This window comes from Mauremys reevesii, linkage group 2 (genome assembly GCF_016161935.1).
Source record: "Mauremys reevesii isolate NIE-2019 linkage group 2, ASM1616193v1, whole genome shotgun sequence".
NCBI lineage: Eukaryota > Metazoa > Chordata > Testudines > Geoemydidae > Mauremys > Mauremys reevesii.
In genome coordinates this window covers 252,218,248-252,245,167 of record NC_052624.1, presented here as the reverse complement: position 1 = coordinate 252,245,167, position 26,920 = coordinate 252,218,248, and the positions used below count along the sequence as shown (strand labels likewise).

The window sequence follows — 26,920 nt, the reverse complement described above, 5'->3', positions numbered from 1 at the left end:
AGTGTTGGTGCAGGCTCCTCCACCTTACCCTGCAGCCCCAGCTGTCCCAAGCGCAAGCACACAGCCAGTCACTCTTCTACCCACACTACTCCCCCCCCCCGCCCCCCAGAGTTGCACAGTTCAGTTAAAAGCCTTTGGCAGTCTGGATTTGGCCTGCAGTCCACCTATTGACTACTCCTGCCCTACGGCCTGCTAACCCTTAATTGTCCACTTCATTTTAAGTGGTCTCCTACAGAATGTGTGAACCCCTTGTGTTTAACAATCTGTCCCACCTTGTATTTTAGCTCAGACACGCAGGTTACCTTTTCCAGACCTGAAGAAGAGCTATGTGTAGCTTGAAAGCTTATCCCTTCCACCAACAGAAGTTGGCCTAATAAAATATATTACCTCACCTACTTGGACTCTCTCATATCCTGGAACCAACATGGCTACAACAATACTGCAAATAATTTTAATCACTATGGTTCACATTATACTTTCATGTGGATTTGAAAAGATATTATGAAAAAAGATTACTTGTTTGACAGTTATAAAAAAGGATTGTAACTAGTGATCTGAATGACTGGAACAAAGGACTTCGGAGTTCTATTAACATTGCTAACCGTAACTCTATTCTGGAATCTTAGCCCAGTGGCAACCTCTCTAATTCAATTTCCCCATCTGTGAAATGAGGATAGTACTATACCCCTACAAGTGTTTTCTAAGACTAAGATTTTCAAAATTAGGATCCTAATTTCATAGTTAGGCACCTAAATAAGTGGCCTGGTTTTAAGAACTGCTGACAACCTAGCAGCTCCCATTTACTTAAAAATCTTGGCCATGATATATCACATCATGGGATCTGAATGTCTGAGAATTGTTATGATTAATGTAATTAAGTAACATTATTGATTTTCTATATAATATATTCCAAAACTCAAAAACAGGCCAGCGTTCCTCTGTCAAAGCGTTCCGAGTTTATATCTTCACTACATAAAGTAAGACATTGAATTACTGGTAACCACTTTTACCTAGCAACTACTAGCATAAAATTAAATACAACTTTAGTAATAGCTTAATGCACTGTTTTCAGGCAGATGGGCCTAGCAGATGAAAAAATAACTTCTTATTTTTGTTATACCAAATTGATTACTAGGTAAAAACATGGTTTAACTTAGACTGCAGACACATCCACTAGTTACTGCTAATTCTGAGGGTCTATTTGCCATTATACTGACAATATATACCAAGTAACATACCTAAACTAGGACAGCTACTTGATTAAATACATCTGTTTTTGTGTTACTGTAAAAAAACAAAAACAAAACAAAAAAAACACACCCTCCAAGATTCAGGTAATATTTGTACTAAGTTATGTCTCCAACTAATAGTCAAATATATATAGCAGGAAAGTTGAAATAATATATGACCCATATGAAAATCTGTAGATAAATCGGATGAATATGAGGAGTTCTCACAGTGGAGCAGAATTTATGGTATAAGCAAATGTGGACAGAAAGGAAAAATTGTTACCTAGCTATTTCTTTCCAATTAATGGCTATGTCTCCTAATCCTTATTATACCTTTTGGCAGCTAGAAACAATTCTAAAGCTGTCAGTCAGTGATTAGGATAGGGAGAAGTCAATTTTTGACTCTGCAATGGAAACAAACATTCACAAGCTGCTTTTCAAACCAAGATGCTTTAACATTCAACAGTAAAGATCACCTGAGGGAGAATGGGATTGGTGGACATGCTATTTAAGATAAAATAAATTGACAAATAAATACATTTTTTTCTCAGGGAAAGGTAATAATTGGAGATATACCAATCTCCTAGAACTGGAAGGGACCTTGAAAGGTCATCGAGTCCAGCCCCCTGCCTTCACTAGCAGGACCAATTTTCTGCCCCAGATCCCTAAGTGGCCCCCTCAAGGATTGAACTCACAACCCTGGGTTTAACACAAAACTATATGTCCAACAATCTTCATAGTACATAAGTAATAAAATTTAGAGGTGTGTTTGGGATGGGGAAGATAAAGTAAGAATAACAGAGAAGCCCCTCATTAAAAATAAAAAATGTTAAGCTGGCACTATGCCATGGAACAGTCTGGCTGTGCGCTTCATCTGCAGATTCCATTACAGAAAATAATGCTTTATGAAAGTATGTGCACTTGACCAGCTGTCTTTGCAATTGTCTTCTGTTGAAACCCTAAGACTTGAGCACTTTCTGCTGAGGAGGCAGGCACAACTCTGGTAAAATGTGCAGCAAGCAAAAAACCCCAGAATATCCAATAGCTTGGTGGAATGCTAGAAACCCAGGTTCAAATCCCTGCTCCAGATCAGTGTCTCCCACCTCCTAGGTGAGTATCCTAACCACCAGGCTATTGGATTTTCCGGGGTTTCTCTTAATTTTGTCGAAAACTTCGAAAGATCTTGATTTTGTCCCAATACAAGGGACAGAGAAAAATCATTTCTCATCCAGCTCCAGCTGGGCTCCTGGCTCCTGGCTCCGAGGGCAGAGCCAGAAATGAGGTTCAGGGTGCGGGAGGGGGTTCCAGGCAGGGGCAGGGGGTTGGAATCGGGAGGGGGTGAGGGCTCCAGCTGGGGGTATGACCAGGGATGAGGGGTTTGGAGTGCAGGAGGGGCCGGGCTCAGACTGAGGGGTTGGTGTGCGGGCTCCGGGAGGGAGTTAGGGTGCGGGAGGGGGGTTCCGACCTGGGGCAGGGGGTTGGAGTGCAGGAGAGGATAGAAACATAGAATCATAGGACTGGAAGGGACCTTGAGAGGTCATCTAGTCCAATCCCCTGCACTTATGGCAGGATGTGGGCTCTGGAAGGGCGGTGCTTACCTTAGGCGGCTCCTGGAAGCAGCCGCCATGTCTGGCTCCTAAGTGGAGTGGCCAGGGGGCTCTGCATGCTACCTGTGCTCACAGGCACCACCCCCATAGCTCCCATAGGCTGTGGTTCCCAGCCAATGGGAGCTGCGGAGCTGGCACTCAGGGCAGGGGCAGAGTCCCCGTGGCCACCCCTGCGCCTAGGAGCTGGACATGCCAGCCACTTCCGGGAGCCACACAGAGCCAAGGCAGGCAGGGAGCCTGCCTTAGCCCCTCTGCGCCGCCAACCAGCCTTTTAGCGGCCCGGTCAGCAGTGCTGACCAGAGCTGTCAAGGTCCCTTTTCGACTGGGTGTTCCAGTTTAAAACCAGACACCTCGCAACCCTAAAGTGCCACCATTTTAATTACACTCTATTCCAAGGGCTCCCTGCAATCCTCTGACTCCCTCCCTCCTTCCCTCATGCCACAGACTCTGTCATCTCCCCATTCCAGAGACTGTGTGTATCTCCATAACCCCCCTCCCATACCAAGATCCCCCATTCTCCACCCTGTCAGGGGCGCTAAGTGCCCTCCCATTTCACCCCCTGCAACATGCCAGAGGCTGTTTGCATGTTCCTATCAGGGCCTGTAATGTGAGCAGTCTGACCCATGGTCAGAGCCTCAAGGAGAGTCAGAGTCGTGGTCAGGAGTCATGCCAAGGGTCAAACGGAAGTCAGTAACTGAAGTTAGGGAAAGGAAACAGGAACAATCAGGCAAGGTAACAGGAACCAGGCAAGGAGAAAGGAACTTGGTGTCAGGGATCTGGTCAGCAGTAGGCGTAGCAACTACTTGCTCAGACAAGGAGCATAGCAGGAACAGGAATCTTTACGCTAAGAGGTGTCCAATCAGCAGTCTGCTGCTAGTCAGTCAATCCCATTGAATCAACAGTTGCAGCCCACTTGCAGGTTATCAGCTACAGTTTGCTTACCTGCCCTTGCAGCACAGTGGTGCAGAGGATATGGTTCCTGGCTTGGTACACCCACAGGCCTGGGCTTGAAACCTATGGCATATGACAGTCCCCCATTTGCTCCTATGCTACATGCCAGGGTGTCACTATAGCCCCCTCCCATGCAATTCCTCCCACCCCATAGGAGGGGTTCCGTGTGGGCCCCCCTTTCTGGGTCCATTATTTCTTCCCTGCCATGCCAGGGGTTCTGTATGAGTCCTCATTCCCTCCTTGTATTCTTATTTCAACCAGTTCTTTGAACTATTGAGAATTACTAAGGCTAAAATTTAGTCATGGGTATTTTTAGTAAAAGTCATGGACAGGTCACAGGCAATAAACAAAAATGCATGGCCCGTGACCTGTCCATGACTTTTACTATAAATACCCCTAAGTCTTAGCTGCTTGTGGGAGGGCGGGGGGGGGAGGGGAAAGCCTTAGGGTACCACTGCTTCGGGACAGCTGCTCCAGGGCCACCCCCAGGACTGCTGCTGCAACTGCAGAAGTCATGGAGGTCCCAGAAAGTCACAGAATATGGGTTTATGGAAAACAGATCCTATTAAACTAACCCGGTATCTTTTTTTCATGCGATTACAAGTTTGGTTGATAAAGGTAACACTGTTGATGTAATATCTCTAACATAAATTTTTTCCTATCCACCCACACACAGCTAAAGCTCTTGTCCAGCCATCATCTTATATCTTGATTACTACAGTATTTTCTCTGGTCCTGACAAATGCAATCTGGCCTCGCTGAGATCCATTCAGAATACTGTTGCAAAGATCATTTTCCTACGCATAGCTTTGACCATGTCTTGAATCCTCTCTTTGCATCAGTCCACTGGCTCCCTCTTCTCTAGCGTATCAAACAAACTATTTTTGTTAATCTTCAAAGCCCTTCACAGCCTATTCCCACCCTACCTTCATCTCTCATTCAGTACAGAAAGGTTGACTCTTGTCTTCGATCAGTCCATCATGTCAGCCTCCTTTGCCCACTTGATAAATTTTCAAACAAGTACCTCCCATGATGTCTCTCATGCCTGGAGAAGCTAGCATACTAAAAACAGAGTGTAGCTGTGGCAGTATCAGCAGTGGTACAGGCTAGCCATCCTGAGAACATGCCTAGGGTCTCATATGGGCATGTACTCGAGTTGACTGGCTCATCCTGCAGCTCATGCAGCTGTGGCTACATTCTATTTTTAATGCACTCGCTCAATGAGACCTAGCATGAGTATGTTTACTTGTGTTGCCCTGGATTTGAGGGGTATTTGTACCCCAGGATTTGATCAAGCTAACTGCAACCATATTATATGTATTCAGCCACCATGAATTAATAAATAGAACACCACATAGTTAAGGGTTAAATTGAAAGCAGGTTTAGAAGCAAGGTCAAAACTAACTGGCAGTTTCTGCTAATCAGAATGGGAGGAGGGGAAAGAAAAGTCAACAGACTGAAAACCTTGGTGGATGAAAATCTTGGATTTGCGCACCTTTGATATAGAAGTTTATGATGTTAGGAATGTTTGTTGATAAGTAGTTTATTGAAAGTTAGGAAAAGTGCTGATTGAGTAGAGGTCACTATGACCTATGAATTTTGTAGAAGTTAGTTATACAAGACTAGCTAATGCAGCGTACCTTGGAGCAGTCCTCTGAAGCCATCTTAAGAGATGTTTTTCCTGATGCCAGCAGGTGAGCAACTGGCCCCTGTGAACCTGCTATTAATTACTCAATACTGTTCCAGATTTTAGGTAAATATTTGGGATGTTCTAAACCTATTTTTTATGTCTCTGTGTGTTTAAATCTAATAAACTGCAGTATTAGATAGAGCACACTTACTTGCATTAATCTTTTATCAGACAGAATTGCTGTGTTCCCATTGATTTATTCCTGACACCGCCTAGAGCGAAACAGTTAAGTTACTACTGCTGTGGGTTCTGAAAAACTCTGGGTAGCAGTTGAGCTGGGAATCACACCCTCAGCTCAAAGTGTAGACATATCCGTTGTTTCCTTGTATTTTCCTGTTGGTCTGGCTGTATCCCTCTGTTGTCTCTGGTCTTATACTTAGATTGTAAGTTCTTTGGGGCAGGGACTGTCTTTTTGTTCGCTGTCTGTATAGCGCCTAGCACAATGGTCTGTAAGGCATTTGAGTTAGTACAGCACAACTTTTTGATTAAAAATTAGAATGATACAAATTATCATGGCACATTAAATGGATTAAAAACTGTCTGACAGGTCTCAAAATGTAAAATATATGCTCTAGTTCAAACAAGTTAATTCAGGGAAGTGCTATGGCTTGTGTTAAATAGAAGGTCAGACAGCATTATTATAGCAGTCCCTTTTGGTCCTCTAACCTATGACTAAGGTTGCCAACTTTCTAATTGCACAAAACGGAACACTCCTTTCCCGTCCCTTCCCCAAAGTCCCACCCCTTTTCACTCCATCCCCCCCCCCCCCGTTGCTTGCTCTCCCCCACCCTCACTCACTTTCACCGGGCTGTGGCAGGGGGTTGGGGTGCAGGAGGGGGGTGAGGACTCCAGCTGGAGGTGCAGACTCTGGGGTGGGGCCAGGGATGAAGGGTTTGGGGTGTGGGCATGGGCTCTGGGTGTGGGCTCCGGGTGTGGGCTCCAGGTGGGGCAAGAAATGAGGGGTTCCGGGCTGTGGGTTGGAGTGGAGGGGGGGGTGAGGACTCTGGCCAGGGGTACAGGCTCTAGGGTAGGGCTGGGAATGAGGGATTTGGGGTGCAGGAGGGGGCTCAGGGCTAGATCAGGGTGTTGGGGTGGGTGGGTTCTGGGACAGTTTGAATGCGGGAGGGGACTCTGGCTAGGACAGGGGATTGGGGTGCGGGATGGGGTTCAGGGTCCCAGCTGTGCTTTCTGCGGCTCCCAGGAAGTGGCTGCTAGGTTCCTGCAGCCCCATGGTGCATAGGCAGCCAGGGAGACTCCGCATGCTGTCGCCCGGGTCCCTTTTCGACCAGGCATTCCAGTCGAAAACCAGATGGCTGGCAACCCTACCTATGACTCTATCATTACTGTAACTATGAGTGTTAACAGTTCCATTCAAATCCCAATCTTTCATTAGTCAGAATTCCAACCAGAAGGGAGCAAAGCACCTGGGAAAAGATTTTAAAGCCACAAAGGGCAGTTAGATGCTTAACTCCTAATGAAGGCCAATAGGAGTTGGCCACTTAACTGACTTGTGCCTCTGAAAACACACACACATGCACGAAGGCAGGTTGTTTTGCTTTATATTTCTCTAAACTTTGGCCTGTTGCAGTTATTTTACACATAGTAGTAAGAGTAGGAGCTTTAAAATAATTTAATTGTTGTCAAGATGCCCTCCCTATTATACTTCTTCCAAGTATAAATTTTTTTATAAACTGTCACAAAGTTTAGAAACAGTATAAATATGAAATCATCATTTTAATCTTAATAAAAGTAGCTGCTGTGAAACAAACTGAAGTACCGTGATTTAAAATCCCAGCTTTCCCAAATGGCTTACAAAAACAAAACAAAAACCCACCACACTGTATTTTGAGGTCTGAACCTAAATTATAGATGTCACTATCTGTAATTTACAATTCAAAACAATCATAACAGAATGCTTCTATTCTAAGCACTACAGATCTGAAATCTTTGTGCAAAACTTTCAGTTATATATATATAGTTCTCTCCATGTAGATTATACAGAGCATAAATGTGAGACAAAAATAAAAACACACTGTAGACCTTCAAATAACTTTATTATATACCCTAGATACACAGATTTTAAGGCTCAAAGGGAACACTATGATCATCTAATCTGACCTCCTGCATAACACAGCCCATAGGACTTCCCTGAATTAATTCCTGCTTCAAGTCCAAAGGCTATGGTTGAACTAGAGCACATCTTTTAGAAAAACATCTAATCGCCATTCAGAAATTTCCAGTGACCCATCACAACCTTATAAATTGCTCCAATGGGAGGGCAAACCTCAACTAGCTGATGATAAAACTAATTCAGGGTTCAAGTGCTATGTCCTTCTTCATATATTTGTATTTATATCCATACTATAATAAATGGATATAGCTGGTAGAGCTCTATGCTTTTTGCAAATACAAAACAACATAAAACAATGTATAAAATAAAATAAAATCACTCCAGCACGCCAGGTCAGAGTGCCACTTACTTAGGTGGGCATTGCTGGGGGGGGAGTGTTTCAGGGGGGCTGGGCGGCGCTGGGGGCGGGGCCGGCCCTCAGCTGTTTTCTTTGGAGTAATATGGCCCAGGAATTCTGAGGCAGCAGGCAGAGGAACTGAGGAACAGCTGCACCCCATGATATACTCTATTCCACCTGTCACGGTCTTTGGGGTACCCGGGACTGAGAGTCACATTACCTCCTTACTCTAGCAAGAAGTAGTCTGTGCATGGTGGCTATCAGCTCCCTAACACCATCAGCCTGTTAGCCCAGAGGAGAGTGCTTGAGGGGCTATGCCAGCCCTATCTTTGTTTAGGTGCCTAACAATAGATGCACCCCAGCCCTGAGTTCATTTGAAGCATTTCCCTGTGATATCCAGCCTGTGACCCTGGTCACTCACATAAATTCCAGATCCTTTGCCTCCAAAGGAGCAGCATACCCCATTTTACTAGTTTTACTTTAAATCACCACTCCTACATGACACACTGCGCTTGTAATAAAATTAATGGTTTATTTAAGAAAGAATAGAGATTCAACTAGAAACAAGACACTGATTGAAACAAATGATTATAATACAAAACAAAATAATAAAATACAAACTAGGACCTACACTTATTAATAGTTTCCTTTCCTATCTAATAAAGTAGGTTTTCCTCCAAAGTTCAGTCTGTTATAGAGCTTGCTGGGTTCACAGGAACCAAGATCCAAACTATTATGAAAATACCCCTGCCCCATAAGATATTTCCTCAGTGAATGGATGCAGAGTGCCTCTCCCCACCTTGTTTACTAAAACAGTCTTTTGTCTTTATTCATAGGTAGGGCAAGAATCCAATTAGAGAGCTGGCAATCAATGTTCCTTTTTTGCCTGGAAGTGATTTCAATTATTTACAGTTGTGTCTGATGGTTTTCTACTGATAGTCGTGGGATGGAGCAAAGCTAGAAAACTGAGGGGAAGCTAACCAAGGAGTGATGCCAACTCGGTCCTGCTTGAATGGGCAATCACCAAGACATATTATCCCCAGGTAACTAACTTTTAAAGGTCCATAAAGCATACCTTTAATATAGTTACATTATTTCTTAAATATTACTCATTCATACATCTTGTAATGATTATTAGTCTTGATAAGTTATGAGCTTTCAATAGATACCGTACACATTACCCCTTACAGCTAAATACCTACAAGAGGCGTGTGGCATAGTGAGTTTGTCAGGTCTGAGACAAAAGTTGTTTGCAAAGAACATGGGACCCATTACCAAAGGGCCTACTTGTCACATACACACCCTAACAAAACTAAACACTTATACCTTCACTGCTGCCCAGATGAGGAAAAGGTATGAACAGGTGTGGGGGTGCGAGGGAGAGAAGTCAGGCATTGGTGGGAAGAAGTACTGAACCCCATATATAAACTAGAAGATCCTCTGGTTTAGGAGGCTGAATCCCATCACCGATGGGTTTGAGTTTGAGGCGCAAGTGGTGTTCTCGTCTATCCTCCCTGTGGCAGGAAAAGGCCAGGGTAGAGACCGTCGAATCGTGGAAATCAACGAATGGCTACGCAGATGGTGTCGGAGAGAAGGGTTTGGATTCTTTGACAATGGGATGGTCTTCCAAGAAGAAGGATTGCTAGGCAGAGACGGGCTTCACCTCACGAAGAGAGGGAAGAGCATCTTTGCAAGCAGGCTGGCTAACCTAGTGAGGAGGGCTTTAAACTAGATTCATCGGGGGAAGGAGACCAAAGCCCCGAGGTAAGTGGGGATGTGGGATACCGGGAGGAAGCACAAGCAGGAGATTACAAGAGGGGAGGACTCCTCTCTCAGACCGAGAAAGCGGGACAATCAGCGGGTTATCTTAAATGCCTATACACTAATGCAAGAAGCCTGGGGAACAAGCAGGGAGAACTAGAAGTCCTGGCACAGTCAGGGAATTATGATGTAATTGGAATAACAGAGACTTGGTGGGATAAGTCACATGATTGGAGTACTGTCATGGATGGATATAAACTGTTCAGGAAGGACAGGCAGGGCAGAAAAGGTGGGGGAGTTGCGTTGTACGTAAGAGAGCAGTATGACTGCTCAGAGCTCCAGTATGAAACTGCAGAAAAACCTGAGTGTCTCTGGATTAAATTTAGAAGTATGAACAACAAGGGTAATGTCGTGGTGGGAGTCTGCTACAGACCACCAGACCAGGGGGATGAGGTGGACGAGGCTTTCTTCCAGCAACTAATAGAAGTTGCTAGATCACTGGCCCTGGTTCTCATGGGTGACTTTAATCACCCCGAAATCTGCTGGGAGACAATCTAGGAAGTTTCTGGAAAGTGTAGGGGACACAGACAATCTAGGAAGTTTCTGGAAAGTGTAGGGGACAATTTCCTGGTGCAAGTGCTGGAGGAACCAACTAGGGGAAAAGCTCTTCTTGACCTGCTGCTCACAAACAGGGAAGAAATAGTAGAGGAAGCAATAGTGGATGGGAACCTGGGAGGCAGTGACCATGAGATGGTCGAGTTCAGGATCCTGACACAAGGAAAAAGGGAAAGCAGTAGAACAGAGACCCTGGACTTCAGAAAAGCAGACTTCGACTCCCTCAGGGAACTGATGGGCAAGGTCCCCTGGGAGAATAACATGACGGGGAAAGGAGTCGAGGAAAGCTGGCTGTATTTCAAAGAAACCTTATTGAGGTTGCAGGAACAAACCATCCCGATGTGTAGGAAGAAAAGTAAATATGGCAGGCGACCAGCTTGGCTTAACAGTGAAATCCTTGCTCGTCTTAAACACAAAAGAACAGCTTACAAGAAGTGGAAGATTGGACAAATAACCAGGGAGGAGTATAAAAGTATTGTTCAGGCATGCAGGTGTGAAATCAGGAAGGCCAAATCACACTTGGAGTTGCAGCTAGCCGGAGATGTTAGGAGTAACAAGAAGGGTTTCTTCAGGTATGTTAGCAACAGGAAGAAAGTCAAGGAAAATGTGGGCCCCTTGCTGAATGAGGGAGGGAACCTAGTGACAGAGGATGTGGAGAAAGCTAGTGTACTCAATGCTTTTTTTGCCTCTGTCTTCACAGACAAGGTCAGCTCCCAGACAGCTGCACTCTGCAGCACGGTATGGGGAGGAGGTGACCAGCTCTCTGTGGAGAAAGAAGTAGTTCGGGGCTATTTAGGAAAGCTGGACGAGCACAAGTCCATGGGGCCGGATGCCCTGCATCCGAGGGTGCTAAAGGAGTTGGCCGATGAGATTGCAGAGCCATTGGCCATTATCTTTGAAAAATCATGGCGATCGGGGGAGGTCCCGGATGACTGGAAAAAAGCTAATGTAGTGCCCATCTTTAAAAAAGGGAAGAAGGAAGATCCAGGGAACTACAGGCCAGTCAGTCTCACCTCAGTCCCTGGAAAAATCATGGAACAGGTCCTCAAGGAATCAATCCTGAACCACTTAAAGGAGGGGAAAGTGATCAGGAACAGTCAGCGAGGATTCACCAAGGGCAAGTCATGCCTGACTAACCTAATTGCCTTCTATGACGAGATAACCGGCTCTGTGGATGAGGGGAAAGCAGTGGATGTACTATTTCTGGATTTTAGCAAAGCTTTTGATACAGTCTCCCACAGTATTCTTGCCAGCAAGTTAAAGAAGTCTGGGCTGGATGAATGGACGGTAAGGTGGATAGAAAACTGGCTAGATGGTCGGGCTCAACGGGTAGTGATCAATGGTTCCATGTCTAGTTGGCAGCCGGTATCAAGTGGAGTGCCCCAAGGGTCGGTGCTGGGGCCGGTTTTGTTCAATATCTTCATTAACGATCTGGAGGATGGTGTGGACTGCACCCTTAGCAAGTTTGCAGATGACACTAAACTGGGAGGAGTGGTTGATACGCTGGAGGGTAGGGATAGGATACAGAGGGACCTAGACAAATTAGAGGATTGGGCCAAAAGAAATATGATGAGGTTCAACAAGGACAAGTGCAGAGTCCTGCACTTAGGACGGAAGAATCCCATGCACTGCTACAGACTAGGGACCGAATGGCTGGGCAGCAGTTCTGCAGAAAAGGACCTAGGGGTTACGGTGGACGAAAAGCTGAATATGAGTCAACAGTGTGCCCTTGTTGCCAAGAAGGCTAATGGCATATTGGGTTGTATAAGTAGGGGCATTTCCAGCAGATCAAGGGATGTGATCATTCCCCTCTACTCAGCACTGGTGAGGCCTCATTTGGAGTACTGTGTCCAGTTTTAGGCCCCACACTACAAGAAGGATGTGGATAAATTGGAGAGAGTCCAGCGGAGGGCAACAAAAATGATTAGGGGGCTGGAGCACATGACTTATGAGGAGAGGCTGAGGGAACTGGGATTGTTTAGTCTGCAGAAGAGAAGAATGACGGGGGATTTGATAGCTGCTTTCAACTACCTGAAAGGGGGTTCCAAAGAGGATGGATCTAGACTGTTCTCAGTGGTAGAAGATGACAGAACAAGGAGTAATGGTCTCAAGTTGCAGAGGGGGAGGTTTAGGTTGGATATTAGGAAAAACTTTTTCACTAGTAGGGTGGTGAAGAACTGGAATGGGTTACCTAGGGAGGTAGTGGAATCTCCTTCCTTAGAGGTTTTTAAGGTCAGGCTTGACAAAGCCCTGGCTGGGATGATTTAGTTGGGTTTGGTCCTGCTTTGAGCAGGGGGTTGGACTTGATGACCTCCTGAGGTCCCTTCCAACCCTGAGATTCTATGATTCTATGATCAAGTACAGAGATAAACGCTGAAACCTGTCCTCAACCCACCCAACAAAATGAAGACCAGAAATCACAAGAGTTGAAATTCAAGGAATTTCTGACCCTCTCTAGAAAAAAAAAAAGAGAGAACATGGACTTTAGGTTAATTAAGAGTCTGTCATGTCACAAAGTAAAATTGGCTAGGTTAGCTACAAGTCTACAGAAACTCTGATCAATCTAGAAAGACTACTCACAAAGCATATCACAGCCATAATGCAATTTGCATAAAGATTATTTGACTCATTTTGGTTCATACAAAGAGAATAACCTAACTGGTCTTAATAAAAGTATAGGAATTTAATAGCCTATTTTCTGGAGATATATAGTGAATTTTACCCAAACTACGAAGTAACTTTAAAAGAATCCAATTAGAGAGCTGGCAATCAAGTTACGCTGAAGACAATTCCCATTGCTGATCAGAGAGATGAGGGACTATATCAATTTTTCTAAAACTCATGGAATAATTAAAGTTGGCACAGAAGTTTTCAATGTTAGGTTTCAGAGTTAACAATTTAGATCATCAAAATAAATGGCTACTTTAGCAGAATGATAATTAAAATTTTCTCATGCTCTGTCCTCTTAAATGAAAGAATATTGTCTAACCTAAAAAATACATTTTTCTAATTCAGAAGCACTGAATAAATAAGGGTAACTAGAAAGGTTTTACCAATCAAGTTTCAAAAAATGAAGCACTAACAGGGACCAACCTATTTGGAAGATGTAATAACACCCCAGCATGATGGCCTACTTAATAATAAGGAAACTTGATGTCCGCTAATTAGCTAAATATTGACAGATCTTACAGGGTATGTCTACACAATATAATGAAGCAAGCTTCCCAGCATGGGTCAACAGATTCAGGCTCGCGGGACTCACACTAGCACTCTAAAAATAGCTGAATCGATAGTGCTTTGAAGTTGTGGCTTAAGCTAGAGTTTGGGCTCTGAAGCCCACCCCCCCCCCACACCCCTTCAACCTTCAGAGCCTGAGATCCAGCCCAAGCTGCAACTTCAAAGTGCTATCTATACAACTATTTTTAGAGTGCTAGTGCAAACCCAGCTAACCCACATCTGTCAAACTGGGAGACTCGCTCCAAAATGCTGTGTAGACATATCCATAGAGACCTGACAATAGACTGTTCACCTATGGAGTAGAGTTCTACTTACTTCAGATACTGTACCTCAAGCATTAAGACTGACACCTACTTTTGAAATGGCAATAGAAGGATCTCAAAGCAGCAAACATCTTGCCCTAAGTGAAGTGTTTATGATTTGACAAGGAATGACAGAAAATAAATCTGGAGGTTTGAGAAAGCAAAACCAATAACAACAGGTTTCAGAGTAGCAGCTGTGTTAGCCTGTATCCGCAAAAAGAACAGGAGTACTTGTGGCACCTTAGAGAGACTAACATTTATTTGAGCATAAGCTTTCGTGGGCTACAGCCCACCTCATCGGATGCATGCAGTGGAAAATACAGCAGGAAGACAGACAGACAGACAGACACACACACACACACACTAAGGAGAGTGATCAGTTAAGGTGAGCTATTATCAGCAGGAGAGAAAAAGAACTGTTTGTACTGGTAATGAAAATACAAATAACTGAAACTAATCAACATAGTTTTCCTTAACAAGTGGATGATCTAATGGGCCAAATTCATCCCTGCATTTAGGTAATTGGTTTTTCTTCTGAGATAATTTGGTTTATTGTGTCTTCCAAGCAAGTAGAATCATAGGACTGGAAGGGACCTTGAAAGGTTATCTAGTCTAGTCCCCTGCACTCATGGCAGGATTAAGTATTATCTAGACCAAAGGTTCTCAAACTGTGGTCCGTGGACCACTAGTGGTCTGCGAGCTCCAGTTAGGTGGTCCGCGGATAGTTCCCCCTAAGGTGCGTGCCTGGGCAGCCACACATGAGAGAATGAAGGGCAGGCGTGGTTCCACTAATTAGGCGCCTGGACCCTGGAGAAGATGCACAGGTAAGGTGAGCTGGTGGCCTTGGGAGAGTAGGGGGTAAGGGCGCAAGAACAGGGGGCTGGGGGGCAATTTGGGATGTGCAGGATTGCGGCGGCTGGGAGAAAGGTGACTTTCCCAAGGTCCAGGGCTGCGGCTTCTGGGGGGAAATCCCCTCCTTCCCAGCCCCAGCTTGGGGGCTGCCGTGGCAGGGGAAAGAGGGCACATCATTTTATTAGAAAGGTAAGACTAGTGATATTAAAATGAGTTGTGTGCTTTTATTTGTAGAACAAAAAAAAATGTATTAAGGTGTTTTTTTTTATATCCAAAGCACTTTATAATAGTTAGCTAATGGTACAAACAACATTTGGAAAGATTATTAAGTGGTCCGCCAAGACCCTCAGCACTTTTCAAGTGGTCCACGGGGAAAAAAAAGTTTGAGAACCACTGAGCTAGACCATCCCTGACAGGTGTTTGTCTAATCTGCTCATAAAAATCTCTGATGATGGAGATTCAACAACCTCAATAGGCAATTTATTCCAGTGCTTAACCATCCTGTTAAGAAGTTTTTCTTAATGTCCAACCTAAACTGCTCTTGCTGTAATTTAAGCCCACTGCTTCTTATGCTATCCTCAGAGGTTAAGGATAACAATTTTTCTCCCTCCTCTGTGTATCAACCTTTTATGTACTTGAAAACTATCATCATGTCCCCGCTCAGTCAGCTCTTCTCCAACTTGTGAGTAACTTCACTAACATTTAACCAGTGAAGTGAAATAGTTATTCTTTAAACAAATTTAGTAGAATTAAAGAACATGAAAGTGAATAATTAATAAATTGAACTCCTCTGGTTAGTCTCTTGAACTATGCTGGCACTGTACTTGTGTTTTTGGAGTAATCTTTCTCTAGTGGTTTGTAAAGTCTGCCTAGCTCCTCTCACCCTCTCCCCCAAACCCCAGCCACTCCTCTTGAAGAATGTTTGTTTGAAATGTTGATCTTTAATATGGGGTGAGGTGGGGGGGAAAGAGGAGGTCTGTGTATTAGGAACATATGCAAGTCTTATCTAGATTTGGATTCCTTTAGAATCTGATGTGTCTTGGTGGTCTTACTCAGCTTTTTTTAAATGGAAGTCAAAAGTATAAATTCAGATTAGTTTACACTAATTCTGATTTAAAAATGTAAACCATTTTGTATATGAGGGTGGTGAAAGATTGTAAAATCAAGACTTCTAGCTCCAAAGTTCACATTAGGTATAGCACTGAAATATTTTAAGAGTTGTAGGAAAGGAAAGTACAGCAACATTATAAAACTCTACCCTAAAGAGAAAAATTAACTCTCTTTCATGCTGGTGCTTGTATAGATATTTGCTCATCTCCTGAACTTTCAGAATGATTCTAAGGAGATACAGCCAACAACTTTTCCCTGGAGAAAGCAAACTACTTTGCCATACTAATAGCAAGCAGTCCAGTCTTGAAGCTAGCCTTATTAGACGCATGTAGGATAATTTGGACAGTATTTCTCAGTTTTATATTTATAATTCAATTTTTCTCACCTTCTGGTGGAGCTTCACCTTATTACATTAATGTCTTAAATTACAAGTACACTAAAGAATTTGTATAAGCATCTTACATCGGTGGTGTGCCACTATTATTTGTGAGCACTATGCTATACTGTTCTTTAAGACAATCTGCAAAATCTTTCTATTTTAGTCCATGATCTCCTTTGTCTTCTTCCAGATAATTTGCACTTAAAGTTTTAAAGAATTATCTATCCACATTTCAGTGTGTCAATATTCTGAGACAGTCATCTTACAGATTTCCCAACACTCCCCATTTGTAGCCACTGCATTTCCTTTCTCCTACCAACCCCCTCCATGTGCTGAAGATATACGGTAACTTAAAAACAGATGTCAATGTTTACCATTGCATGGGTTTGTTGTTTAAATGTTGAACTAATCATGAAAGATTTATTTCTTCCAACTCCACTGTTTTCTTCATTTTACAATCTATTATGTCAATAGATAAATTAAATTGATTCAGTTTACAGAAGGGAAAAATACAGAAGTGTTTTTTGGTACAGAAGTGTTGTCCTTATTTTCTACCAGTGCTTCAATAATTTAAGTGAGATTATTTTTGGTACATTTTAGAAGAATTAAAGTCAGTCACTTTATTTTTTCCTGCTGCAGCTAGATTCATTTAGTACTCCACTGTAAGCATAGATAACAGACACATGAACACCTGCATCAGAATTCAGAAATGGAAAATACCAGATTAGATCATTTTTTCCATTCCTGAGCAGGGCAGGATTGTTCTCTATACAAAACAGTAGAAAATATCCTATAGTCTAATTTTAAAATACTTTGGAAATGGCCTTACATCATTTCCTTCTATAAAACTATTAAAATCTAATGAATCTTACAGCCAGGAAGTTTTCCTGATATTGAGCCTAAGAACTATATTGGAATTGATAAAAGGTACAGAAAAGGGCAACAAAATGATTAAAGGTATGGACCACTTCCATATTAGGAGATTAATAAGACTGGGACTTTTCAGCTTAGAAGAGAGATGAATAAGGGATATGATAGAGGTCTATAAAATCATGACTGGTGTGGAGAAAGGAAATAAGGAAGTGTTAGTTACTCCTCATAACAAGAACCAGGGGTCACCCAATGAAATTAATAAGCAGCAGGTTTAAAACCAACAAAAAGAAGGACTTCTTCACACAACACAGTCAACTTGTGGAACTCTTTGCCAGAGAAGACTATAACAGGGTTCAAAAAAAGAACTTGATGAATTCATGGAGGCTAGGTCTATCAATGGCTACTAGCCAGGATGGGCAGTGATGGCATTCCTAGCCTCTGTTTGCCAGAAGCTGGGAATGGGCAACAGAGGATGGATCACAATGATCACCTGTTCTGTTCATTCCCTCTCATGCACCTGGCATTGGCCACTGTCGAAAGATAGGCTACTGGGCTGGATGGACTTGTCTGACCCAGTATGGCCGTTCTTATGTTGCTGTTTTAGCATAAGCAGTTAACACATTTCAGTGGACCATTCAAGGAGAAGGGGAAAAGCTGGGGGTGGGGGTGGAGAAGTAAGTGGGTTATACAGATTGCTATAGTAAGCAATAAATCCAGAACATCTATTGTTGATGATTTTCAGTATCTAGCAGTTATTAATTTAAGCTTGTCTTTTGTTAAAACACCAGATCACCTGTGGGTGAACATTTTTCACGAAGCCATCACTCTATCTGACCTCTGGTCTCCTCCTCAAAGAAAACCTGCACAACACTTTTGAAAGATGAGCCTAGGAGCTTAAATTTATAACTGTGCTCTATACTAAAAATCATGGACTGAGTAGACACACTGGATTTATTGCTTATTACAACAATCTACAACCCACTTAACCCTTCTTCCCAGCTCCCCCCTCCTCCCTTTAAATCCTTTCAAATCATAGGAGGGAAGCAGGCCACTCCACCCTGAATGGTCCTTTGAAATGTGTTTACTTGTTCTAAACCATCTGTTCTATCTTTTATTTAGCTGTGGCACTAAGTACATTTCCCACACCTGAAGAACAGCTCTGTGTAAGACGGAAAGCTTGTCTCTCCCACCAACAGAAGTTAGTCCAACAAAAGATATTACCTCACCGACCTTGTCTCTCTAAAAGTAATGTTCCCAATGTCAGACTATCAGCACATAGACATTGACAAACTGAAGAGAGTTCAAAGAAGAAAACCAAAAGTGATGGATTAGCAGGAAGGATCAATTTACATATATCTCAACTTACCAAAAAGTAAAGACTAGAAAAAAAATTTATAGATATCTTAAGGATGCACATACTATGAAGGCTGAAAAATTGTGCAGGCTATTGCCAGTAATCAGGTGACCTGGGAAAACTAAAGATTTAGGGCTTGTCTACACAGGGAAATTGACCATCATAGCTGTAGTAGATTAGTTTATTCCATCTTTATAATAGTTTATTCTGGCTGAATAATACAGTCTGCTATAGCTATGATGGACACTTTCCCTGTTGTTGACAAGTCATCAGAACGGCCATACTAAGTCAGACCAAAAGATCCATCTAGCCCAGTATCCTGTCTTCCAACAGTAGCCAATGCTAGATACATCAGTGGGAATGAACAGAACAAGTAATCAAGTGATCCAACCTGTCACCCATTCCCAGCTTCTCAAACAGGAACTAGGGACATCATTGCTGCCCATCCTGGCTAATAGCGATTGATGAACCTATCCTCCAAGCATTTATCTAGTTCTTTTTCAAACCCTGTTAGTGTCTTGGCCTTCACAACATCCTGTGGCAAAGAGTTCCACAGGCTGATTGTGCATTGTGTGAAGAAGTCCTTTCTTTTGTTTGTTTTAAACCTGCTGCCTATTAATTTCATTTGGTGACCTCTGGTTCTTGTGTTATGAGGAGTAACTAACACTTCCTTATTTCCTTTCTCCACACCAGTCATGATTTTATAGACCTCTAGCATATCCCCCTTAGTCATCTCTTTTCCAAGCTGAAAAGTCCCAGTCTTATTAATCTTTCCTCATATAGAAGCTGTTCCACACCCTAATCATTTTTGTTGCCCTTTTCTAATTCCAATATATCTTTTTTGAGAGGGGGTGACCAGATCTGCACGCAGTATTCAAGGTGTGGGTGTACCATGAATTTATAGAGGCAATATGATAATTTCTGTCTTAATATTATAAGACTCTGCGTCTGTCACGGAGGTCACAGAAGTCATGGATTCTGTGACTTTCCACAACCTCTATGACTTCTGCAGGGGCCAATGTGGCTGACCCCAGGACTACCCTAGCAGATGGCTCCAGGGCCAGCTGCTCGATGGCCCCCAGGACAGCCACACCAGTTGCTGTTCCAGCCGGGGCAGCCGCTGGTACTGCTGGCCCCCGACACCAGCTCCTGGCCAGCCTGGGGAGCTGCTGGCCCCCAGCACCACTCCTCCTCCTCCACACACAACCCACAGCAATGCCCCTTTGCCCCTCCCAACAACCCCCCAGCAGCCCCCGCCTCCTAGTGCCCCCAACAATCCCTCAGCACTCCCCCCCAAAAAAAGATTTAATCATAGGTATTTTTAGTAAAAGTCATAGACAGGCCCTGGGATGTGAATGTGTGTTTATTACCCATGACCTGTCCATGACTTTTACTAAAAATACCAGTGACTAAATCCTAGCCTTACTTATTATGTACCCCTTTCTTAATGATCCCCAACACTGTTAGCTTCTTTGACTGCCACTGCACATTGAGGGGATGTTTTCAGAGAACTATCCACATTGACTCTGAGATCTTTCTTGAGTAGTAACAGCTAATTCAGACCCCATAATTTTATATGCCCATTACTTTGCATTCATCAACATTGAATTTCATCTGCCACTTTGTTGCCCGCTCACCTGGTTTTGTGATATCCTTTTTTTTTAAACTCTTTGTGGTCTGCAGTGGATGTAACTATCATGAGTAGTTTTGTGTCATCTGCAGATCTTGCTACCTCACTGTTTACCCCTTTTTTCAGATCATTTATGAGTACATTGAACAGTACAGGTCCCAGCACAGACCCCTGTGGGCCACAACTATTTACCACTCTGCATTCTGAAAACTGACCATTTACTACTTTATTTCCTGTGTCTTAACCAGTTACTGATCCAGGAGAGGACCTTCCCTTCCCTCTTATTCCATGACAGCTTAATTTGCTTAAGAGCCTTTGGTGGGGGACCTTTCTGAAAAATCTAAGTACACTATATCCACTGGATCATCCATGTGGACATTCTTGTTGACCCCCCTCAAAGAATTCTATTAGATGCGTGAGGCATGATTTCCCTTCACAAAAGCCACACTGACTCTTCCCCAAAAATCACATTTATCTATGTATCTGACAATTTTGTTCTTTATTATAGTTTCAACTAGTTTGTTCAGTACTGACATTAGCCTTACTAGCCTATAATTGCTGAGATTGCCTCTGGAGCCTTTTTTGTTCCATGCTGTACTCAGAGTCACACCTAAATACAATTCCCAGATGTGAAAAGGAGCTCTGTGTAACCTAGAAAGCTTGTCTCTCTCACCAACAGAAGTCGGTCCATTACCTCACCTGCCTTGCTTCTCTAATATCCTGAGAGCAACATAGCTATACCACCACAGCATCAGGGCTTTGGAGCAGAGCCCGGAGTTGGCGCACGGAGCAGCTCCGGAGCAGTGGAGCTGCAGGTTTTTGCCTGGAGCTGGAGCGGAGCCGGAGCACAGCTCTAAAGCTCTGCACAGCATAGAACATTATTTTTGTAAGATGGTGACATTGTTTTCTCTACTGAGTCTGAGCTGAAACAACTTCATTTGTTCAACAGACCTAAACTAAGAAATATAAGACCAAAATAGCCTGAGAGAAGTCCAACAATCCAAAAGTTCGGAAGGAAAAATGAAAAATAAAATCAATGTTTTTTGAAAAATAATTACAATTGATATTTCTGGGCTTCCTATTCTTAGACTGTAAGGCTATTATGCGCTAGCCTGACCTCCTGAATAACACAGGCCAGAGGACTTCCCTGAATTAATTTGTGTTTGAACTAGAGCATCTCTTTCAGAAAAGCACCCAATCTTGATTTTAAAATTACCACTGACTGAGAATCCACAACAATCCTAGGTAAGCTGTTCCACTGATTATTCTCACTGTTAAAAATTTACCTTATTTCTAGTCTGAATTTGTCTAGCTTCAACTTTCAGCCTTCAACCACTGAATCTTGTTATACCTTTGATAATGGGTTTTCTATCTAGCAGACAAATTTCTGATCGTCACAAAGGCATTTATAACTTGTGATCAAGTCACCTCTTAACATTCCCTTTGTTAATATAAACAAAGTGAAAAATTCAAGCAGCAAAGAATCCTGTGGCACCTTATAGACTAACAGACGTTTTGCAGCATGAGCTTTCGTGGGTGAATACCCACTTCGTCGGATGTCTTGCATTCGACGAAGTGGGTATTCACCCACGAAAGCTCATGCTGCAAAACGCCTGTTAGTCTATAAGGTGCCACAGGATTCTTTGCTGCTTTTACAGATCCAGACTAACACAGCTACCCCTCTGATAGAGTTCCTTGAATTTTTCAAGTAACTATCTGGCATGTTTTCCAATCCTGTAACCATTCTTGAGGCCCTCCTCTAAACCCTGTACAATTTTTCCAACATCCCTCTTGAATAGTGGGCACCAGATGTAATCACAGTATTCCAATAGCAGTTGCACAAGCACCAGACAGAGATAATATAACCGCCCTGATCTTATCCTGTTTACACATCCAAGAATCCTATTAGCATTTTTGCCACAGAGTTGCATTGGGAGCTCATGTTCAGCTGATTATCCACCATGACTGCTACATTCTTTTCAGAGTCACTGCTTCTCAGGATAGAGTACCCTATCCTCTAAGTGCAGCCTTCATTCTTTTTTCCTAGATTGTTCCCATTGCTGGTGGCCACCTGAAAAGTGGTATCACTTGTGATGCTAGCCACAGAATACTGTGCATTTTTTCTTGGATTATGAGCTTTACAGTAGCCCCTCAGAGTTACGAATACCAGTGTTATGAACTGATCAGTCAATCACACACCTCATTTGGAACCAAAGTACACAATCAGGCTGCAGCACAGTCACACAAAAAACCCCACCACAAATACAGTGCAGTACTGTGTTAAACTACAAAAAAAAAAAAGGGAAAGCAGCATTTTCTTCTGCACAGTGAAGTTTCAAAACTTTATTAAGTCAATGTTCAGTTGTAAACTTTTAAAAGAACAGTTTAGTCTGTTTTCATAGTGATTTAAGAAGAGGGGGGGAATCTTTAGGGCCCAATTCTGTATCAATTTATTAATGGGCTTTGCTATGTCACTTGTCACAGCATACAAACTCCTCACATATATTAATGAATTTAGCCATACAACTCTGTTGCAAAGTAGGGAAGTGGCATGCCCATTCACAGATAGTGAACTAAGGCAGAGCACCCTCACATCATCTCTTTTGGGAGAAAGGTCTGAAGAAAGAAAGAAAGAATACTACCGTGGAATACACCCCACATCACCCTGTCAAAGGAGTGGATAAGACAAAGGGGAAAGGTAGAGCCACCTGTACAGAGGCCCTTTGCCTCAGCACTAGCTTTGCCCCCCTAGTACACCTCCCTGGCTCCCGTGAAGCTATACAAGAAACTTCCTCTCCCACTGTAGGTGGCCATGGAAAAGTCAAGCTGGGCTATATAGATAAGGTAATAGAGCCTGTGGCTCTATTATCTGTACCACAGATTTTTCATAAAGCCAGAGAGAATTATATGCACCCTTGGACCACCTCACTTCTCCTCACTGGCCTGCCAAGTCCCCATTCATTATTCTGAAGCAGGACCTGTGTGGAGGCCTCCACAAGCCAAAAGCAATGAAAGAAAACAAAATGGTGCCAACAAGGGAGACCAGACCCCCCTTCTGCACACAAAGCTGGGAACAGCTGTATATAGCGTGTTCCTTCCATGCACAAACTTATCCAAGGTCACACAAGTCTGTGGCAAAGTCAGGATTAGACCCTGAATCAGACCCTAAACCCTTAATTTAGGTCCAGTGCCTTAAACATTCCTGCTTTCTGGGTCTTGAAAAATCCAAATAGCTATGCATAAGGATCGTTTTCATGGCAAGTAGTGGTTGGGACAAAGACAAGTTCCTGCAGAATTTAAGCTTTAATTTAAAAATAATTGGTTTCTACCTCTTATGGTTGCAAAGATAACCATTCAAGCATTAACTTATGCACAACTCCAAGGTCTCTGCTACTATACAGAACTGTCTCCAAGCAGCAGCAGAATCAACCTTAAACTCTGGTCAGTTTCAGTGCTGCCATGCAGAACTACTGGAAACTATTGAGGGACTGGGACTCTGCTGCTCTATCCTTCTTCCAGCAGCCATTATTGCGTCTTCATCTGGAGAAAAGCTCCAGAGACTAGCACCAGTAAGGAACTGACATGATTGGGCAGTAGTGGAACTGACAAAGGGTTCAACATAGCTGACCAGAAGCTGGAGGATGGTCATGGTCTCCAATTTACTGGAAAAACAAAAGAGCTTTTTCTTCCCACCTTATTGCTTCAGTTACTCAATCCCTCAATCAGCCTGCTGGTAGCATGCATTATTGGGTCCTCAGCCCCTGATAAAAAGCACTTCATTTTTTCCTTGTGCCCCTCTGCCACCTCCATCTTTTGCATTAGCCTCTGGCAAGTACATCTGGTAAGCATTTCAAGCCCTGTATTAGGAGGGTTTTTCCCTCCCGTTAAGCCATTATTAAAACAGGTTTGAAACTTGTTCTACAAGTCTTTCAGCAAGAACTTTCCTGCTACAATCACAACTGAATGTTTGTCTGCAGATGGCAAGCTCCCAGAAAAACTAAGTGTGTTATAAGTTTTCAGAAAATTTATTTGGGTGTACGAAGTGCTTCTTTTCATCAACTCTCAAAACAGATGCAAGTTTTTTTTTTGTTTTTGTTTTTTTTAAAAGTTCAGTCAGGAAACATCAGGAAACAAACAATGGGAAGTAGGATGAGACTATGGGCTCGGTTTCCTTGATGCAGAGCACACAACAAAGCTTCTTGGGAGGGGTGGGAAAGGCTACTTTTATAGCCTTTGGATTCTGGACTGATCAAGGTTCTACTTGCCACTGGACATAATTTAGGCATTTCAGGGAGTTGCTCTAAGTTCTGACAACCCTGGCTGTGCAACCCAGAGAGGCCCAGAATAACCACAGTAGTATGCACTATTGTCTCCTATAGGCATGCCCACTCCTTCCTCAGGCACCCTCCTTGCACACCTTCCACTCACACCTTCCACACAGAGGCTTGTAAGGGTCTGCATAAGACAGCCTACAGCTGCCATACACCCTATCTGCACATCCAGGAGGCTGCAACAGGGTGGAGAAGCACTTCCTAGGTGTTCAAGTGGGCAGTTAGTTGTTTTACATTCCCTACCTTCCCTTCTAAGTATTACAGGATGGCAGAAAGATCTATCAGTTTACAAATCATTCCTTTCCAATTGCTCCCAGTTATATTACTCAAATGCAACAAATATTACAAAACAGGGAGGGGTAACTCACCTCAATTTGGACAGCAGCAGTATCCTGGTCATAATGTCCCATCATATTTGGAAAAAATGTCATATTGTATGTCATTCCTGTACACCTGGAAACAGTAATTGGTTCACAGGTGAACAGACTGTGCCCTTGTATCAGGGTTAAAATTAAACTGTAAATCACAAAAAACACAAATATTCCCATTTTTGTCAAGATTTCTGATTTTAACACATAGTTTTGGTCAGCGGTTACAGAGATTATTTTTTCATAAGGAAATCAATCTTCATCTTTTCTTCTTCCAGAAGAACATGGAGGAAGAGCACTGAAAAACTGATCAAACTCCTTGCTTCTCATGGGACTTTCCCATTCTGTACAATCTTGATTCCTTGAAAAATCTTTTTCTCCTTATTTGTGAACTGTAAAAACAAAAAGACATAGCACCGCAGCTGTAATTATCTGTACAAAGGCCAGTAAATGACATTAAATAGTAGACTTTCCAGCAAAGAAAACAGGTTTTTAGAAATCTGTAAAATGAAAAAACAACTTTTCCTAGGCCTCCCTCTCCTCTCACTCGATACTGGTGTAAATGAAGAGTAATGCCACTGAATCACAGAAATGTAAGGCTGGAAGCAGGGGCGGGGAGTTGTATGGGCCCGTGGTGCCTAGGATCCAGCAATATTCCGGGCCTGGGGGCCCGGCTCCACCAATGTTTGGGGCTTGGTCTCTCCCCTGCCTGCCGCCCCCAAAGTCCCTCCCAGGGCCTGTACCTCAGACCTCCTCCTCCCAGCCAAGCTCCCTCCCAGAGCCTTAGGTGGGGGGGGGGGCAGAGTTGGGGGGGGGGCAGGTTCTGTGCACCACCAAAATTTCTACAAACCTGCCACCTCTTGCTGGAAGGGGGGAACTCAATAAGTCATCAAGTCCAGCCCCTATGCTTTGGCAGGACTAAAGCAAACTGCTAGCTCATCCCTAACAGAAAGTGTCTGTCTCCCTTTCTTTGTCAACACTGAGTTTTTTAAATCTTTCACAATGGGTCTTTCACAATCTTCAATCACACCCGGTACCTGTCCAATGGCTCTAGGCAGGCAAGGGGCTTCCCAGGCAAGGGCTGACTTTCCCCACCTCCAGCAGCCGGGCAGCCGTTCAGCAGACAGGCGTCCCGGCGCGGGCTCCCCGCTCACGCCGCTCCGCCCGTGACTCCCCTGGCCCGCCGGGACTAGCCGCGCGTGACTCCCCTCCCGCGCTGGGTTCGCTTCGGCCCAGCTCAGCCGCCGCCTTGCCCCGGAGCTACAGCTGCGGACTCCGCCCGGCGCCGGGGCTTGGTTCCCGGCCCCTCCCTGGGAAGCGGCCCCTGGGGCGGGACCGAGGAACTAGCTCCGTGTCCCCGCTCCAGGCTGCCCCGGCCGGCACGGACACAGCCCCACCCCCACCGGTTCGGGGACCCCAGGCCCCTCAGGCGGCCTCCCCCGGGCCCCGCCCCGTCACCACCGCTCGCGCTCGCGAGGCGTGACGCAGTGTTGCGGGGGCGGGGCCACCCTCCCTGCCGCTGTACAGGCGGAAGCCCCCTGCTCCCCCCGCCCCGGGAAACAACCGCCGGGGAGGGGCGGCTCAGCCCTTAAGGGCGCAGAAGCCTGTTGTTCACCTCAGCCACGCGGGGCGGGAGAAAGGCGGTGGCGGCGGTGGTGGCTCTTCCCCCTCCAATGGCCGCTGCGATTCGTGCGAAGCACCAACAGGACGTGGCGTCTCAACACCTGGCCGCAGACTCGCGCGATATTTGAAAGCCGGCGGGCAGGAGAGTGAGGGGGCGGTGGCCGCACCTCCGCGTGGCACCCGCAGCCAGCCGCGAGGCGGCCCGCCCGCCTGTCGCGAGCCGCTGCCCGTCAGCGCCAGCCAGGCCCAGCCCCAGCCGCATGGCGGGGCAGTACTGGGCCTGGCTGCCTGGGAACCAGCGATGCACAGGGATGGTTTAAATCGGATTTTAAATCTATAATAGTTGAACCAGTGCAAGCGCCCATGTGAACACTGCAACTGGGTGTGAGGATGGCTTACTGCCCTGTAGTTCAGTTAAACCTGCCCCTAGGCTACCCAGAAATGAGCCAGGCTTTCACTGAACTAAGAATGTCAACAATCTGCTGCACTGGTTTAATTGCCCACTAAATTATACCAGAGCAACTTTCTCATGGCGATAAA

General features: G+C 44.3%; 1 protein-coding gene across 5 annotated transcripts in view; it reads right to left on the bottom strand.

The window, feature by feature from the left end:
- The window catches only part of FZD6 (frizzled class receptor 6), a 41,013-nt gene extending 14,462 nt beyond the window's left edge, over positions 1-26,551 (bottom strand). The window contains exons 1-2 of one of the 5 annotated variants that reach the window (XM_039526330.1): positions 26,373-26,551; positions 24,758-25,149 (exon numbers count right to left, since the gene is read on the bottom strand). In XM_039526330.1, the coding sequence (XP_039382264.1) occupies positions 24,758-24,937 (180 nt within the window). In that variant the 5' untranslated portion in view covers positions 24,938-25,149; positions 26,373-26,551. Of the gene's footprint in view, positions 1-24,757; positions 25,150-25,607; positions 25,775-25,794; positions 26,195-26,372 lie in introns of those variants that run through there. The other 4 variants (XM_039526329.1, XM_039526333.1, XM_039526331.1 and 1 more) reach the window with 4 other exon arrangements.
- Between the last annotated feature and the right edge of the window lie 369 nt (positions 26,552-26,920).